The sequence below is a fragment of the Rana temporaria genome, chromosome 12 (genome assembly GCF_905171775.1).
Source record: "Rana temporaria chromosome 12, aRanTem1.1, whole genome shotgun sequence".
Lineage (NCBI taxonomy): Eukaryota > Metazoa > Chordata > Amphibia > Anura > Ranidae > Rana > Rana temporaria.
This window is the reverse complement of record NC_053500.1, coordinates 120322676-120341868: the sequence shown is the minus strand read 5'-3', so window position 1 is coordinate 120341868 and position 19193 is coordinate 120322676. Positions and strand designations below refer to the sequence as shown.

Below are 19193 nucleotides of genomic sequence, written 5' to 3'. Positions count from 1 at the left end.
GACAAAGTCACGGTGAAGGTGGATCATATTGATTGAAAACACGATACCTCTTTGAATTAAGAAATCACTTATGGGAATTCATTTTTCCAGTTTAAAAACGTCAACACTGGACTTTTTTACTATTTCTTCTTTTTTGTGGACTCATATCTGTTTATCACCACTTTTTGAACATCACTACAATACTAAAAATATCCAAGGACTGGATATACTGATTCACCAAAATATTTTGTTTCTATCTTGATGTCTAGTATTCATATTTAAGTTTAAATATTGTTTAATACTATTATTATATTTATTCAGCGCACCTTATTTTTACACATTACTGCATAATCTTCGATTATTTTGGGTAGCAGCTCATTCTTAGTTTAACATTTTTGGCGCGTAGTATTTCTATTCCATACACCAGGGAGAAAGCCTCACATTACTGTGTGGAGTTACAGACAGAAGAACAGGAAGTGAGGAACTCTCAGAAGAAATAAGGACATTTAAAAGCAAAATGGAAGGATGAGGTAAGTGAAGGAGGACTGCACTAAGGTAAAGGAAGCCATTTAGGAAAAAAATTGTACCTTTTACAACCCCTTTAATTTCACAGCCGTTGTCGGCTGTCTCCTCTGCAAAGCTTCTGTCGCTGGAGACCATATTGGCTTCAAAAAGGGGTGGGTGTGTGTGTGTGTGTGTGTGTGTGTGTGTGTGTGTGTGTGTGTGTGTGTGTGTGTGTGTGTGTGTGTGTGTGTGTGTGTGTATATATATATATAATTTTCTCCCTCTCCTAGATGGCTTAGTCTTAGATGACTGTAGATTTAGTGTTGGGGTTGACTTCCACATTAAAGGGTTTAAGCAGAGAAATGGTAGTAAAATGTTTTCCCCTTGATAATGGAAGTATCCTTTATGAAAATGTATTTTGTGATTTTTCCTTTTTCATTAAATGCTGCTCCTTTTTTATAAATTTTTATTTAAAATAAATATATACGCACTCTCTGCATTAAAGGGTCACTAAAGGACATTTTTTTTTTTTTTTAGCTAAATAGCTTCCTTTACCTTACTTCAGTCCTGGTTTCATGTCCTCATTGTTCGTTTTTGCTTTGACGTTGCTGTAATTCTGCTCTGGACACTTCCTGGTTGTCTGTTTCCTGATCACCACAGTACTGGGAGATTCTAGTTTCGTTTTCCAAACCAATACTGCTCTATGGGTCTGTCCAGCACAGAGGCATCAAATAACATGCAAAAACTTAGCTAGATGCAAAAACGAAACTGAAACTAGGAGGTACATTTTATGATTGATTTTTTTTATCTATTTTTAATCGTTTTTAAAAGGAATCAGTTAACTATTATTTCTCTATACCCTGTAAACAGTCCTTTCAGCTTAAAAAAAAAAAAAAAAAAAAAAAAAATCCTTTTTAGTGACCCTTTAAGGGAAACTTCAGAGTACATTTCTATACCCTTGCTCCCAAAACCTGCAGTCAGTTTTCACCGTTGCTGGGTTTTCCACAATCCATGCCATTTCATAGATCTTCCTAGTTGGTGACGAGGGTATTAAGGGTGGTGGAGCGTTGGGCTCCTCTTGCTGTCGGTCAGATTGCTGGGAGTATGGGTGCACACAGCACTCGATTTTTCACATTTTCGTTAAGTTACGTTTTTGGTTGGATGCGATAGACGGCAATAAAAACCTAAACCTTTCTAACGTATGCAGATAAAGGAAAGTTTTATTTTTAGAAACATTTTTGATGCAAACAATTAGTGTACTTCTGCTTTAGCACTCTAAACACAATTTAAAATTTCCCTGGATTTTTAACATTTTTACTTTTGATTCCATTCTCCTTCTTTTTTTTTTTTTTTTTAAACTGTGAATTGAATTGTTGCCACCCCCTAGCAGTGTTCTATGTTTCAACCTCTGTAACTGTCATTTTTGATGGACTGTTTGGTCTGCATTTAAATGTGGAGAAAAATATTAAATGCATGCATGGACTACAATCACTACAGGTATAACCCCATACAGTTGCCAGAATACAATATTATATATATATATATATATATATATATATATATATATATATATATATATATATATATATATATATATATATATATATATATATATATATATATATATTATATTTAAAAAAAAAATTATTTATATTGGTTGTTTTTTTTTGGACTGTTAAACTGCAGTTTCGCACTTGTGACCATTAATTCCCAGCAACTTTTATGTTCACTGCAGGTAAAGCAGTCAAGCTCAGCCCCAAAGCAGAGGAAGTAGCCACTTTCTTTGCAAAAATGTTGGATCACGAATACACTACAAAAGATGCCTTCAGGAAAAACTTCTTTAAAGACTGGAAGAAGGTGAACATGCTTTACTCTTCACTAGGGAAATTTTAATAATTGTAGGCTTACCGCCAGTATTGTCTCACCAGTATTTTGCCTTCCATAGGAAATGACATCTGAGGAACAAGGTCTCCTCACCAACCTGAACAAGTGTGACTTCACTCATTTGGGCACGTACTTCAAAGCTCAGTCTGAGGCCAGGAAGCAAATGACCAAGGAGGAGAAACTGGTAACTTTTTTTGTGTTGCAATGGTCTTTGCCTGTTTAAGCTTTTTTATAAAATGTTTTATTACTTTGCAGTCTGGCCCCTGTGTTGCAAAGCTGAAACATCTTTTTGCCTTTTCCCATTTCTTAGAAAATCAAAGCGGAGAATGAGAGGTTGGTGCAGGAATATGGCTTCTGTATAATGGACAACCACAAAGAAAGAATTGCCAATTTCAGGATAGAACCTCCGGGCTTGTTCAGAGGCCGAGGAAATCATCCCAAAATGGGAAAGCTTAAGAGGAGGATCAATCCTGAAAATATCATCATTAACTGCAGCAAGTAAGTTTTGTTAAAAATTGCTTTAGAATTTATTTTTTATTTTTTTTAAAACAATCCTAGTTTGCAAAGCTGGAATTTGGGGAGGGGGGATAAATCATAAGGGTGCAACATCCTTGGTGTCCAATCGCCTATATACTCTGAGATGAGGCGGTGTGCCCCAATGAACAAGTACAAAAAATGGCTCTGTGTGCAGATAGGCAATTTCAGATGGTATTTCCTCAACTGCAGATTAGCCTTGATGGGACATTTTATTTCCTGCCAACATTAGTAATGGCTGTTTTCTTTCTCTTTCCAAGAAAGCTCACTGTAGTGTATATCCATTTGGTGTATTGACGTCTTTGTGTGTATTTATCCAGAAACTCCAAGGTTCCCGCTCCTCCCCCTGGACACAAGTGGAAGGAAGTAAGACATGACAATAAAGTTACATGGCTTGTCTCCTGGACGGAAAACATTCAAGGCTCTATTAAATACATTATGTTGAACCCCAGTTCCCGTATTAAGGTAAGAAACATTAACCAGAATGATCTTGGTCTAGGGGCCGCTTGGCTTGTTGCCTTTTTCCCCTAATAATGGAGTTGGCCTTTAAAGTGGAAGCTTGAGTTACACTGAAGTCTGCTTAAAACTGCTGCTTTCCCTAATGGTGTATATCAGGGATATACAATTAGTGGACCTCCAGCTGTTGCAGAACTACAAGTCCCATGAGGCATAGCAAGACTCTGGCAGCCACAAGCATGACACCGAGGCAGAGGCATGATGGGACTTGTAGTTTTGCAACAGCTGGAGGTCCGCTAATTGCTTATCGCTGGTGTATATGGTTTTTCAGGCGTGTGAATACATTTTCTTGAATCTGCTTTTGTCTGGTCAAGTGATGCAAAAGCAGCGGCTCCCCAGTGTCAGTGGCTGCTGCAGGGGAGAGGTGGGAGCACTGACGAGGGGCAATGGAAGCTGGCAGGGGAGATCACTGCTCTGGCAATCCAGCCACCTTGTCAAGCACTCGATGACACAGCCAAAACATCCGCATCACACGACTAGACTGAAGTGGATTATAGAAAGGTGTTTCCACTGATCTTAAAGGCAAAGCAGCATAGGTTGGAGGAGGCGGCATTATTGTTAAAGTAGTTCTAAAGCCCAAACCTTTTTTTACCTTGATGCATTATTTGCCGATGACCGATCAGATAAGGCAGCCAATCGCAAACTGTAAGTTTGCACTGTAATGGTACAAGGCCTGACAATTGTTCCCTTTTTAAATGGTGAGGGGCACCTTTTCACCTGACTCCCGTGCGCAGGAGTGACGTTGCCCCAGCACAGCCAGTCATGCAGCTGAAGATCAGAGACCTAGAAGAAACGCCAGGTGAAGATGGTAGCTGGCAGGGATAAGGGAGCACAGAGTTTTGTAGGCAAGTCTGTCATAATGTACTGGTATATACAATGGGGGGGACCCATTTGTTATGATGGCCGCCTTAACTACCACTTTAACAGAAATTCTTATTTTTCTTTGTTGTAGGGTGAGAAGGATTGGCAGAAATATGAAACGGCCCGCAGACTGAAAATGTGTGTTGATAAAATCCGCAATTCTTACAAAGAAGACTGGAAATCCAAAGAAATGAAGGCCAGACAGAGAGCGGTTGCACTGTACTTTATTGACAAGGTGAGATATTTTACCTGCATAGCTGAAGTAGTTGTGCAAGTCATTTGGTAGCCTTAGTTGATTAAGCAGAACCATCACTTTAGTGCTTGCTAAAATCTGAACATTTTTTTTGTGTGTTTTGTGGAAAACTATTTATTTTACAAAATAAATTCACTACAGTGGTATTTAGTGTTTTGAAAAAGAAAAAAATGCTGGGCATTCTAGTTCACTCTCAGTGCCATTGTTGCATTTTGGCCTTGTCTTTGCAATTGGGAAAGGGGAGGTATCGTTCCCCCAGACTCATTCAAGATGTTTTAGCATAAGTCGCTCCATAAATCTGGCCATATGCATGGTTTTCCATCAATAAATTGACAGTTTAAATAAGAAGAAAAATTGTGATAACATTTACATAAAATGTATAAGGGGGGGGCTACAACAATTTTTTTACTTGATTTTTATTTATTTTTTAAGCAGTAATTCTGCTACATTTGATCAAGGTAGTTTCAGTATCGGTTCTACTTATACCCGTTTTGGTTGCTTTGCAATTTCAACGTGAATGGTAAAATTTGACCGCGCAATATGTGTATTGTCAACTTTAGACTTTTGAATTAAAGTTTTTTGCTTTTTGGTAAATTATCAATGCACGAAAAGTGCATTTTATTTTCCCACAGGAGCCTGAAAAGTATTAGGCCCTGTACACACGATCGGACAAAACCGATGAAAACGGACTAAAAGTTCAGTTTCATCGGTCCAAACCGACCGTGTGTGGGCCCCATCGGTCCGTTATCCTTGAGTCGAAAAATTTAGAACTTGCTTTAAAATTGAACCGATGGACACCTAAACGATTGGTCAAAACCGACGGTTAGTACGCAAAAGCATCGGTTCAAAACCCGCGCATGCTCAGAATCAAGTTGACGCATGCTTGGAAGCATTGAACTTCATTTTTCTTAGCACGTCGCTGTGTTTTACGTCACCGCATTGGACTTGATCGTTTTTTTTAACTGATGGTGTGTAGTAGGCACATCGCACCATCAGTCGGCTTCATCGGATGTGGCCTTACACCTGTGATCAATAGGTTAGGGGTCGAATGCCAGGCTCCTGCAGACTCTGTATAGCTGTCTGCCCATGCCACCGGTATGGGTAGACCTTTACTGAAATGCTGGAGAATATCTACACGTTAATCCTTAAATATGGATTTAACATGTAACCTGCTCCCAAAGGTGAACTTATCCTTTAACCACTTCCACCTGCCCCATTACAGATTGATGTCTACAATGGGGCTCTGTTATGCCTGGTCGTCACGGCAATCGATGATGCTGTGTCACTCTGACACACCGCATCTCCGATCGTGGTAAAGAGCCCACGAGATGGGCTCTTTACTACATAATCAGCTGTGACCAATCACATCGGGAACCAGTAAGTGCCGGTTATCGGCTTCCCCCGGTTTTCTTTATCGTACATCACGGGACACAGAGCGGCATTCATTACTATATGGGTTATATGGAGTACCTTCAGGTGTAGACACTGGCAATCTCAAACAGGAAATGCCCCTCCCTATATAACCCCCTCCCATAGGAGGAGTACCTCAGTTTTTACGCCAGTGTCTTAGGTGTTAGTCATGGTTTAGCTTGCCTCCACATCCTTGGGATTAGGTGAGCTAACCGGTTCTGTCCAAAAAAGCCTCAGCGCTAAAGTGGTCAGTAACCGGACCCCAAACCCTTGGGGTATAGCCCATAATGCTTTTCTTTTTAGAGAGCTGGACCCTGGGCCCAGAACTTAGAAACCTTTGGGTGCCTAATGTTTCTGTTGCCAGAGTGCTATATGGGCCCAGGACAGTGGATCCTTCATAGGAACCCAGGGCCTGAAGGTCTAGACATCCCCACCGAGATGGGGGAAGATTGGGCCTCTTGCTTGGCAAAGTCCTGCGGCATGGAGCAGGTAAGTGAGGGGAAAACTTGCGGAACTTGGTTCTTAGCAGGTTTTTTCTGGGGGGTCACAGGGGACATGCCTAAAGTTATGCACTGCATCTGGCAAACTAGTCACATATCATAAAGATAGGATGGCTCTATATGTATTATTCCCCATAAGATGTGACCTCCCTTGTAGTGTTGGAAAAGCATTGAGTGGGGCCTGTGTTATATAAAAATATATGTGTGTGTCAGAGAGCTGTGCTTACCTGCAAGCCTCCAGGCGATGCTCCATTCAGTCTTCCTCCTCACGGCCTGCAAAGCAGGCAAAACGCTGACCTCCTCATGGCTGCAGTTTGCTGGAGCAGAGAGGTCCCTTCCTCCCAACCCCACCCCCCCCCCCTGTCGGGAGGGGCATTTCCTGTTTGAGATTGCTGGGGGGGAAGGGCGGGTCAGTGGCTTAAGGAAGGGGCGGCCCTTCCTTGTTTGTTCCATATAGCTCATTCAATACTTTGGAACTGAGGAGGAAAGACCAGAACGGCAAGCACGGGGCGCCGAGGACACACAGTGGCCAGAAAGAATATTGCAGTCTTCAGAAAGACTGTTTTCAAGCCTAGGAATAGGCTGTTTCTTTTCCATCTCATAGTTTTTCTTGCAATACTACTCGGGGACAGAATGTTTTTTCTTTCCTAGATTGAAAAAAAAAAAAAAAAAAAAAAAGAGAAGTGTCATCTAGGGGAGAGGAAGCATTTTTTATCCCCCAAACAGGTGTTTGGGCATTTAACTATTTATAAGTCCCAGGTACCAATAAGTAGCAGGTGTACCTCGGTATTGTACCATGGCATCAAAAAACAAGGGTACAAGAGGTGGGGATTCCCCCAGAGAGTCTGAGGTCTCGGACAATGCTATGCCGCTGCTTTCCCCACAGGGAGCCTTGGGGCCATCGGGATCTGGGGCTGAAGCTGACGCGGGTCAGTCCAACCCTAAGATGGTCACGGAGGAGGTATTACTCACCTCTTTAAAAGAGATGCAGAAAAGCATGGGTAAAATGATAGCCGCAGCTATGCGGGGCAGTAAGCGGAATAGATCTCCGTCGCCCGAGCGCGGACCCTCAGAAGAGGAGGTCCTTTCCTCAGGGGAATTGGACGACCTCTTGGACAAGGACCAAGTAGGTTCAGGGATCGAAGATCCGGATACAGAGGAGTCTGGGGCAGTCTCCCTGAGGGAGAGCTGGTGGATTCAAGGATTGTCGGACTTGGTCCATAGGGCATTCAACTTGCCAGTACCAGATCTCCAGGTATCGACGGTTTCAGCTTTGGGTTCACTGAGGGCGCCTCAAAGCAATGCTGTGTTTCCGATCCATCCTCTATTAGAGGGAGTTTTGTTCCAAGATTGGAACAAGCCAGATAAGATCTTCTTACCACCTAAGAAGTTCTCTGTCCTATATCCTATGGAAGAAAAATTTTCCAAAAGATGGGCTACTCCTGCAGTGGACGCAGCCATCTCATGTGTTAACAAATCGTTAACATGCCCTGTAGAAAACATACAGGTGTTCAAGGATCCAGTTGATAAGCGCTTGGAAGCACTACTTAAGAACTCCTTCACTACTGCAGGGGCAGTAGTACAGCCAGCTGTGGCTGCGATTGGGGTCGCTCAAGCATTATCGGATCAATTTAAGCAGATGCTTAAACTTATTCCTGCCCAGCAGGCAGAAGAATTTTCAGATGTCCCTAAGGCCATATGTTTTACGGTAGACGCAATCAAGGATTCTATCCAGCAAGCGTCACGTTTATCGTTATCCCTTATCCATATGAGAAGACTCTTATGGTTAAAAAGCTGGGAGGCTGAGCCCCCATGCAAGAAGCTCCTGGTAGGGTTCCCCTTCCATGGAGGACGACTCTTCGGAGAAGACCTAGATAAATACATTCAGACCATTTCAAACGGCAAGAGTACTCTCTTGCCAACTAAGAAGAAGGTTCAGGGGCCTGCGTTTAAACGACAGTATTCCCCTGGGCAGGGGCCCTCTAATGCCAAGCAGTATCGACGGCCTCCTGCAAAAGCAAACTTCGGCTTCAACAGCAAATCACAAGGACAGGCTGTTAGAGGCAAAAGGCAGTGGTTTCGCAAACCAGCAAAACCAGCCCCCAAGCCAACCTTATGAAGGGGCGCCCCCACCCACGAAGGTGGGGGGAAGGCTGCGACTCTTTTCAGAGATTTGGGAAGCCAGCATTCCCGACGAGTGGGTACGGTCTTCCGTGGCCACAGGCTACAAATTAGATTTCCTAAGGTTTCCTCCTCCTCATTTCCAGGAGTCGAGGATTCCAAACGATCCGCCTCGGATTCCGGCCAGCCTGGAACAGGGGCTGGGTTTCTACTCCAACCTATTCATCATCCCCAATGGAGATGTCAGGCCAATTTTGGACCTAAAGATGGTAAATGCATATCTAAAGATCCGCTCATTTCGGATGGAATCCGTGCGGTCAGCAGCTGCCACACTCCAGAAGGACGACTTCATGGCGTCCATAGACATAAAGGATGCCTACCTTCATGTTCCAATTTATCAGCCACATCAAAGATATCTACGCTTCATGGTGGCTTCGCGTCACTTCCAATTCGTGGCGCTTCCCTTCGGGTTGGCTACGGCCCCCCGGGTGTTCACGAAGGTCCTAGCTCCGATCCTAGCCAAGCTAAGGATCCAAGGGGTCACGATCCTAGCATACCTGGACGACCTCCTAGTCATAGACCACTCGTCTCCCGGCTTGGAGCGAGCAGTGGCCCTCACGGTCCAATACCTCGAGAGGTTCGGCTGGGTCCTAAATCGAGAAAAGTCAGCTTTCCAGCCCACAAGGCAGTTGGAATATCTCGGCATGAGATTAGACACAGAACAACAAGGAGTGTTCCTACCTCTGAGGAAGGTAAAAGCCATCAAGGAATTAATCCTACTGGTTCTAAGCAAGAAAGAACCGACTATTCGCCTATGTATGAGGTTACTAGGCAAGATGGTGGCCACATTCGAGGCGGTACCATACGCCCAGAGCCACACTCGCATCCTACAGGCAGCCATCCTGTCAGCATGGAGCAGAAGGCCACAGGCCTTGGATATCCCGTTGCCGCTCTCATCAAGAGTCCGACAAAGTCTGTGTTGGTGGTTAGACCCTCAGAATCTACTGAAAGGGAAGTCTTTCAGCCCAGTGGCTTGGAAGATAGTGACCACAGACGCCAGCCTGACGGGCTGGGGAGCAATTTTGGATGGTTGCACTCGCCAAGGTACTTGGGCAAAGCCAGAGAAGCAGTTGCCCATCAACATCTTGGAGCTCAGAGCTGCTCGACTAGCCCTCAGGGCTTGGACGTCAAAATTGCAGGGGTTCCCGGTGAGAATTCAATCAGACAATGCCACGGCCGTGGCATACATAAATCACCAAGGGGGAACCAGGAGTCAAGCCGCTCAGAGAGAGGTGAGCTTGATTCTCCTATGGGCAGAGGCTCATGTGCCCTGCATATCGGCAATATTCATTCCAGGAGTGGACAACTTTCAGGCGGACTTCTTAAGCCGCCAGACTCTATGGCCGGGGGAATGGTCTCTGCATCCACAAGTCTTTCAAGCACTCTGCCAAAGATGGGGAGTGCCGGACGTGGATATCATGGCATCGAGACTCAACAAGAAACTAGACAGGTTCATATCCCGCTCAAGGGATCCGATGGCCTGCGGAACCGATGCGTTGGTTTGCCCTTGGCATCAGTTCAAACTTCTTTATGCGTTTCCCCCGCTCCAGTTACTACCCCGCCTGCTGCGCAGGATCCGGGTGGAGCACATACCAGTCATCCTGGTAGCTCCAGCATGGCCCAGAAGGGCATGGTACTCACTAATCTTAAGGATGGTAGTGGGAGACCCTTGGACTCTTCCTCTACGGCCAGACCTGCTATCGCAAGGTCCGATCCTCCACCCTGCCTTACGGCATCTAAATTTGACGGCCTGGAAGCTGAATCCCTGATTCTCAGGGGTAGAGGTCTGTCTCAGAAAGTAATCTCTACCCTAATCAGAGCCAGGAAACCGGTCTCTAGGGTGATTTATTACAGGGTCTGGAAGGCCTATGTAGGCTGGTGTGAGTCCAAGCGATGGCTTTCTCGCAAATTTACCATCGATAGAGTATTAAGTTTTCTCCAGCTAGGAGTGGATAAAGGATTGGCATTAAGCACAATCAAAGGACAGATTTCTGCTCTGTCAGTGTGGTTTCAGCGGCCGCTGGCCACCCACTCGCTGGTTAAGACCTTCCTTCAAGGGGTCTTACGTATTAGACCTCCAGTTAAATCCCCGCTTTGTCCGTGGGATTTAAATCTTGTTCTGTCAAGTTTACAGAAACAACCGTTTGAGCCGTTGGCTGATATTCCTTTGGTTCTACTGACAAGGAAGTTAGTATTTTTGGTTGCCATAGTTTCCGCAAGAAGAGTTTCGGAGCTGGCAGCCTTATCCTGTAAGGAACCATATCTTGTTTTTCATAAGGACAGGGTCGTTCTCCGCCCTCATCCTTCCTTCCTACCGAAGGTCATATCCAGTTTTCATTTGAACCAGGATTTGGTATTACCATCCTTCTTCCCTAAACCTACTTCCAGAAAGGAAGGGTTGCTGCATACCTTGGATATTGTCAGGGCCATGAAGGCCTATCTTAAAGCTACAAAGAAGATCCGGAAAACAGATGTGCTGTTCATTCTACCGGATGGGCCCAAGAAGGGGCAGGCAGCTGCAAAGTCCACCATTTCTAGGTGGATTAAGCAATTAATCACTCAGGCCTACGGCTTGAAAGGGTTGCCTCCTCCAGTATCATTAAAGGCTCATTCTACTAGAGCCATGGGCGCCTCCTGGGCAGCACACCACCAGATCTCTATGGCTCAAGTTTGCAAGGCGGCAACCTGGTCTTCTGTCCACACGTTTACAAAATTCTACAAGTTGGACGTAAGAAGGAATACTGATACTGCCTTCGGGCAGGCAGTGCTGCAGGCTGCAGTTTGAGACCCTCGGATTCCGGGGGCTCCTCTTTTTTGAGTTAAATTTAAAATTTAAAAATTATTTTTCTCAACTAAGTTGGATTTATTATGATTTGAGTATATCTCTAAATTAAATCCTTTTGTCTTGGAGATGTTCTCCCTCCCCTCATTGTAAGCATTGCTTTGGGACATCCCATATAGTAATGAATGCCGCTCTGTGTCCCGTGATGTACGATAAAGAAAAAGAGATTTTTAATACAGCTTACCTGTAAAATCTTTTTCTTGGAGTACATCACGGGACACAGAGCTCCCACCCCTCTTTTTTGAGGACCATTTTGGGAGGCATACTGCTTGCTACAAAACTGAGGTACTCCTCCTATGGGAGGGGGTTATATAGGGAGGGGCATTTCCTGTTTGAGATTGCCAGTGTCTACACCTGAAGGTACTCCATATAACCCATATAGTAATGAATGCCGCTCTGTGTCCCGTGATGTACTCCAAGAAAAAGATTTTACAGGTAAGCTGTATTAAAAATCTCTTTTTTGCGCTGACAGGGGAAGTGGATTGGCGGCTCTCCTGTCAGAGGGGGGTCTGCGCTGATGATCAGCGCATAGATTAGCGCAGCCCCTATCAGAGGTGCCCACCAGCTGCCAATCGGTGCCCTTTAGATGCCAAACAGTGCCTATCAGTAACACCTGTCAGTGCCCGTCGGTGAAGGAGAAAACAAAATTTTATAACCATTTTTTTTGCTAAACTAAAAAACTGGTGATCAAATACCACCAGAAGAAAGTGATAAATTTTAGTTTGGGTCCCGTGTTGCGTGACCACAATTGTTGTTCAAAGTGTGACAGTGCTGAAGTCTGAAAATTGTCCTGGGCAGGAAGGGGGGGGGGTGGGAGTGCCCTGTATTGGTTAAATATCCAAATGCATTATTATATAATTGTTCTGGTTAGCAAGAAGTAAATGTGGGTATGAGATCATGCAGTTGCCCAGAATGCTGGAATACAATGCTGATACAAGTTGTGCTTTTATTGCCTACTTTATTGTAATGGACCACCTTGTAAATGTATTTTTTAGCTTGCTCTGAGAGCTGGTAATGAAAAGGAGGAAGGAGAGACGGCTGACACTGTAGGCTGCTGCTCATTGAGAGTGGAACACATAAAACTTTTCCCTGAGATGGACGGTCAGGAGTATGTGGTCGAGTTCGACTTCCCTGGTAAAGATTCCATCCGCTACTACAACAAGGTGCCTGTGGAGAAAAGGGTACGTACCCATTTTGAGTGCTTTCTTTAGTTTTGGATATTATGATCCTGGCATTAACCGCAGTATAGATCCTTGCATATCTCTTTACATTAGTCTTATCTTTTTTTTTTTTTTTTTTCCTTCCTTTTTTAGGTTTTTAAGAATCTACAACTTTTCATGGAAAACAAACAACCTGAGGATGACTTGTTTGATAGGCTCAATGTAAGTGTCTTGCCATAACTTTTCAATTCTGTAAACTTGTGCTGGGCTTCGACTGGTCGGAATTCAACCAATACAGCAGGGACCAGCTGTTTTTTGTTTTTTTGAGGGTGGGTTGTCCATCCCTGGTCAACAGAATGTTCGACTTGTGTCCTAAGGATACCTTGGAAAATATTTGTCAATCAGCTGTGGGTGTTGCTGTCAGAATAGAATATCCCAGCAGGGATGATTCCCCCATCTACTTGTGGTGATGGAATACTTAAAGTGTAAGTAAAACCCCCCCCCCCCCCCCCCCCCCTATCGTTTTTAGCCAAGGAAGCTGCCATCTTTGCCTCTGTTTAATCTACAACTGCCATGATGCTGCACATGTGATCAGTTATGACACCAGCCATTGGATGGTTTGACAGATTGGTTGAGAGCACAACCAATGGGAGTGTTACATTACCGGCACATGCTGAAAATGAAACCGTTTTATGGATGGGTTTACTTCCACTTTAAGGTGATTTCTTTTCTTATTTTTATTTTTTTTCTGTGTATCCAACTTAAAGGCCACTTATTGTTCCCATCCATCCCTATATTTGCAAAGACCTCTCCTTCCAATCTTTCACTTTTAAAGCGGAGGTCCACCTTAAAAAAAAAAAAAAAAAAAAAAAAATACTGCAGCTGCTGACTTTTTTTTTTAAATAAATGGACACTTGCCTGTCCAGGGTGCCCGCGATGTCGGCAGCCGAAGCTGAGCAATCGCTCGATTCTCAGCTGCCCCTGCTGCCATCCTCGGTGAGTGAATTGGGAAGTGAAGCGTTGCAACTTTACTTCCCGGTTCCCTACTGCGCCTGCGTGAGTTGCGCTGCGCGTCCTCACAGGTCTTTGCTGTCTTCTGGGACCTGTGTGTTTCCCAGAAGACAGCGGGGGGGGCGTGACTCCCATGGGTGTCTATGCCCAGAAGTGGGTGCAAATACCTGTATTATACAGGTATCTGCACCCCCCGAAAGATGCCAAATTTGACACCGGAGGGGGGGAGGGTTCCGAAAAGCGAAGGTTCACTTTTTTTGTGTGGATTTCCGCTTTAGGACAGAACATGCTTTCCCCACTTCTAGCTGAAGAATAGTAACCTGTGTAATCCAATGGTGCAGCGCTCAAAATAAATGGAATGAAAAATTAATCCAAATAAACAATGTACATAAAGTCCACAAAATATATGTTCATCAATGAAGTTGAAGAAAAAAAAAAACTGCGGCTCATAGCGTACTTGTGTCGGTCAGCCTTACATGTTTCATCCTATGGGGAGATCTTCAGAGGCGTGGGCACTATTGGATTATATTCTTGTTTGTAGATAAGCAAACTGTGCTAGCTGCTTTGTATTCTGTTTATTACTTTTAAGTTGGCGCAGATATTCCACTTTTTTTCAATAGTAACCTGTGCACTGGTTGAGAGAACTTAAATTGTATGCTGACTTGGGTGACTTCAGGGCAGAACTCATACTTTATTTATTTTTTCTTGTGGCCTCTATGATTAATGCTTTTTTCTTTATCCTCCAGACAAGCATTTTAAATAAACACCTTCAGGACCTGATGGATGGACTGACAGCCAAAGTGTTCAGAACATACAACGCCTCTATTACCCTACAGCAGCAACTGAAGGAGCTCACCAACGGTAAGTCTCTCCTTCTGGGGTTAATTCTTGGTTCTTTTTTTTTTTTTTTTTTTAGAAGACTTGCCCATCCACCTTAGTTTTCTAGCACAACACCACTTGAAAAGAATAAGTTTGATCTTTATAATTCTGTGGACTTAGGACACTTGGCAAGAAGCCACTGGCCATTTTATAATGGGAGACTGCTAGCAACTTTGTTGTTTTTGGTGTTTTTATCTGTTATGCAATAATGCCTAATCCACATGTAAGAAATTGAAACCTATAGATGAGCAGTCTGTTGAGCCTAGCTTGAAGTGGTACATTGGCCATTGCTATGCTTGGACTTTGAATTGTCATACTTTTCTAAGATTAAGATATTCCCAAAAAATTTTTAAATGTAATGGTAATGTTTTGCTCTTGCCATTTTAAAGCGGGAGTTCACCCATTTGTGTTTTTTTTTTCCTCTTTTCCCCATAGCTGGATGCTCGTTTTGTCTAGGGGAATCGGCTATTTGTTTTAAAATATGAGCAGTACTTACCGGTTTTCGAGATGCATCCTCTCCGTCGCTTCCGGGTATGGGTCTTCGGGAGCGGGCGTTCCTTCTTGATTGACAGTCTTCCGAGAGGCTTCCGACGGTCGCATCCATCGCGTCACTAGTAGCCGAAAGAAGCCGATCGTCAGGTGCGGCTCTATAATGCGCACCGACGTTCGGCTTCTTTCGGAAAATCGTGACGCGATGGATGAGACCGTCGGAAGCCTCTCTGAAGACTGTCAATCAAGAAGGAACGCCCATTCCCGAAGCCCATACCCGGAAGTGACGGAGAGGATGCATCTCGTAAACGGTAAGTACGGATCATATTTTAAAACAACTAGCCGATTCCCCTAGACAAAACGAGCATGAAGCTAAGGGGAAAATGTGTTCTCCATGGGTGAACCTCCGCTTTAAGTACTTCCTATTGAGTTGATGTAAATGGTCTAAATATTCATTTTATTTTAACAGAGGATGATAATGTCACTGCCAAAATCTTGTCTTACAATCGTGCCAACAGAGCTGTGGCTATATTATGTAACCATCAGCGTGCGCCTCCTAAAACCTTTGAGAAGTCTATGCTGAACCTGCAGACCAAGGTAAGTACCTCCTCGGGGTTTCAACAGTTTTTTTTTTTTTTTTTTTTTAAATGATCTAGTTCACTGTGTAGATCAGTATTAAAGTACTTCTGTGTCTCTCTCTTTAGATTGATGCCAAGAAGGATCAGCTAGGGGATGCACGACGAGAGCTGAAAAGCGCCAAAGCAGACGCCAAGGTCAAACGGGATGAAAGGACAAAGAAGTATGTGTGGGATATTCCTGATTTGTTCATGTGTCTTGCATAACTACACATTCGATCTCATTTTAAAACTGATTTGACTGGATGTTGACCATGTGACATTCATAACCTGTATTGGGAAGGTTTAAAGGGTCACTAAAGGATTTTTATTTTTTTTAGCTAAATAGCTTCCTTTACCTTACTGCAGTACTAGTTTCATGTCCTCATTGTTCTGCTGTGATCTCCACACTTCCTGGATGCCTGTTTCCTTATAACCATCGTACTGGGAGATTTTCACGGTGGTCTAAGCTGTCATTACTGTGTGTCTAAAACTTCTCAGAACCAATCAGATTCATTTTAAAAACAAAACACTGCCCTGGATTTGTTTTTGTTCTCACCCGGAAATTCATGTATGTACCTTTAAAACCGAACGTGAAACTAGAGGCACATTATATGATAGATTAAATTCAATTTTTAATCATTTTTAACTTTTATGTCTCTATACCCTGTAAACAGTCATTTGAGCAAAAAAATATTTTTCCTTTAGTGACCCTTTAACCAAATTAAGTTTTCATTGACTGCTTTGCACTGTTTACTGAATTGATATCAAGATCCATTAGTAAACTTGCATGTATAGTGTAGCTAAAATTTTCCTTTAATCTATTTTAGCAGGGGTTAAGGAAATGACAAGATTTGACCATTGCAGAAGATACCATAATATTTTACCTTAGTCATTGAAAATGTAGACTGAGATTAGCGTACTCCCGTAGAACCTTTGTGTTTTGGAGAACACTCGCTCGCTTTGCCGGTGGTTCGGAAGTGCTGACTATTAATTTCAATGGGCAGGGGCGCTTTAGGACCGGTGTATACACTGGACAAATCCCTGTGTTCTTGCTTGGTAGATACGCAAGATCTTCATCTTCCCCACCGACAGAACGGCGATCTGCCTTGTTTACAGGTTCTAATTGGTCGAGGCTGTCCATTTTTAAAATGCCTCCTATAGGTAGGTTTCAGACATTAAGCCGCAGGGGATTTCAAATCCCTGAACCAGTGAAGCAGCGACCCAATGTCTCCTAGTGGGTGATCGCCGGCTTCAGTTACAGCGGGACTCGGGGAGATGGAAGTCCAGTAAGTTCACCTTACAGATATTCTGTAAAAGTGAACTTGCTCTTTAAGCGGCTAAATAGTCTTGGCTTGCGCAAAATATGCACTGCACACATATGCCAGAGCTCTTTGTATAGCCATAAATTATGCCATACTTATGCCACATACAAGAATCTTACAAACACTGCGTATCCGTAAAAAAAAAAAAAAGTGAATTATGCTTATTTTACAAATCTAAAGTGGAACTTTAGTGCCAAGGGTTTTTTTTTTTTTAATTGGGTGGAAAGGCAGGAATTTTAATGCAGAAGAGACAAACTTTCTCTTCTGCTTTTAAATTTGCTTACCTACCTGTCCACCCTTGTACAATGAGTCGCATGTGCAGTTCTCTATACAACTTTACAAATTCGGCAATGCTGAAACTGACCGAGCTCCTGCGCAGGAGTGACATCATCCCTGCGCAGCCAGTGATGGAGATCCGGAAGCCGACTAGGCAGGTGGGCTTGAGGACGCTGCATCTTAGGTGTAAGTATTGTTCCACTTTAATTCCTGCACACAGAATACAGATGCAGCACTAATGCTAAAGCTTTAAAATATAACCTACAATACTACTTGGCAGCCAATCCGCTTTTAACATAATAGCCATGTTAGCCAGGAGTATGTGATATTTAAAAGAGAAGTAGTGTGGGATTTGAAAATGATAACATTCGTACTCCTATATAGATGCAGCATGGATCAATGCTGCAGCTGTCCCTGGCCAGCTCTGCACGAGAACTGAGTGAGCAAAGACTGCTTATCAATCGGCTCTCTATCTTCACTGAGCGCAGTGTCTGTCAATCATCGCTCTCTGCTCTGCCCCTCCAGTGCTCACTGAAGCACATTACTGTGGAGGGGGAAAAGCGGCCTGCCAGGCTGTTGGTGGCATGTTGCGAGGCTGAGTCAGCCTGCGGTCAGGCTTCTGGGTGGATCAGACATTATTGGGATACCAGTAGAGCCTGGATCTGCTCTTTGATGTCAGCTAATGGTGGGCTTTGTCAGCCACTGTTGGGTAAATCTAAGTCACAGTTCATTTAGTTTTGGGCCATACTTCTTTTAATACAGATTTCAAAGTGCAGCAGCATGCAATGTTTATAGTGTAGGTGGCAGATATATGTAACCTAAACACAGCTTATACCCCCTTACACTAATGCCAGTGGCAAATTGCTTGAGATAAAAGGCCTCTGTCCTGTTGTTGTGTGTGGGGTTTTTTTTTTTTTTTTTTCTTTTTTTGGCTCGGCCACGTAGATTCTGTGGCTATGTCAGGATAAAGGTCATAATTTTTTTTTTTTTTGCCCAGCGTTGCTTGTTGTGGTTGTTGTAGAATTTTGGTACACTACCTAGGTCTAGCAGCCTTCCTTGTGGTCACTAAAGTGATTTATTTAGATATGGTTAACAGTGGGCACCCAACTGCTTCCGCATGCACCATTCTTTTGGAATCTAAAGAAATGCCGTTTTCCCCTTGGTCCATCCCTCTTCAGTTAAATTAAATTAAGTTTTTTGCATTTTCTTGCAGGTTGGTGGAAGCCAAGAAGAAGGCTATAGAGAGGATAGAGGAGCAGCTGATGAAACTGGAGGTTCAAGCCACAGACCGAGAAGAAAACAAACAAATTGCTCTAGGAACCTCCAAACTTAACTACTTGGACCCAAGAATCTCTGTAGCTTGGTAAGAACGGCTTTTTATATTTTCAGTTTAGTGACAAGACTTTTTTTTTATAGGTTAATGCTTTACAAGTATGGGTGCCTTACATTTTATTTATTTTTAAATTTTTATCTTTGACTAGTTGCAGCACATTATCTGACATTTGCAAAAAAAAATTAACCACTTGCCGACTGCCCCACGCTTCCAGAGCTGAAGTGGTTAGAGGAGCTTCATTCAGCCTCCCTATCCCCAACCCCTTGCCTGTATAGCCGGGTTGTGCAAAAAGGCATATGCCTGGCGATCCAGCAATGTTCACTTGGCATTTGCGGCAGCACAGCTATCCTGTGCTACCATCCTCTGACATAACCAGGTGTTGCCAACAGTAAAGAAGTGCATGCACCTTGACAGGAGGGTGGGCAGCTGCAGAAACCATATAAACGGCTATGATCTGTGACTTGGGTATGCCAAGAGGCTGCTGTGGGCACTTGTACACAGTTCTCGCCTAAGCCAGTAATGGGGAAGTGCATGGTGGGGGGCCACTAAGAAAAGGAGGAAGGGTGAAGTTCTGCTTTAACCACTTCCAGACCGCCGCACGACTATATACGTCAGCACTTTGAAGCGGGATATCTGTTATGG

General features: G+C 43.6%; 1 protein-coding gene across 3 annotated transcripts in view; it reads left to right on the top strand.

Annotated features, from left to right (window-relative positions):
* TOP1 (DNA topoisomerase I) overlaps positions 1-19193 on the top strand; it is a 60691-nt gene that overhangs the window by 38576 nt on the left and 2922 nt on the right. For all 3 annotated transcript variants that reach the window (XM_040330405.1, XM_040330404.1, XM_040330403.1), the window contains 11 exons: positions 2219-2340; positions 2429-2551; positions 2678-2865; positions 3222-3366; positions 4370-4513; positions 12460-12645; positions 12778-12846; positions 14382-14496; positions 15473-15600; positions 15708-15802; positions 18432-18581. In XM_040330405.1, coding sequence (XP_040186339.1) covers positions 2219-2340; positions 2429-2551; positions 2678-2865; positions 3222-3366; positions 4370-4513; positions 12460-12645; positions 12778-12846; positions 14382-14496; positions 15473-15600; positions 15708-15802; positions 18432-18581 — 1465 coding nt within the window. The remainder of the gene's footprint in view (positions 1-2218; positions 2341-2428; positions 2552-2677; positions 2866-3221; positions 3367-4369; positions 4514-12459; positions 12646-12777; positions 12847-14381; positions 14497-15472; positions 15601-15707; positions 15803-18431; positions 18582-19193) is intronic.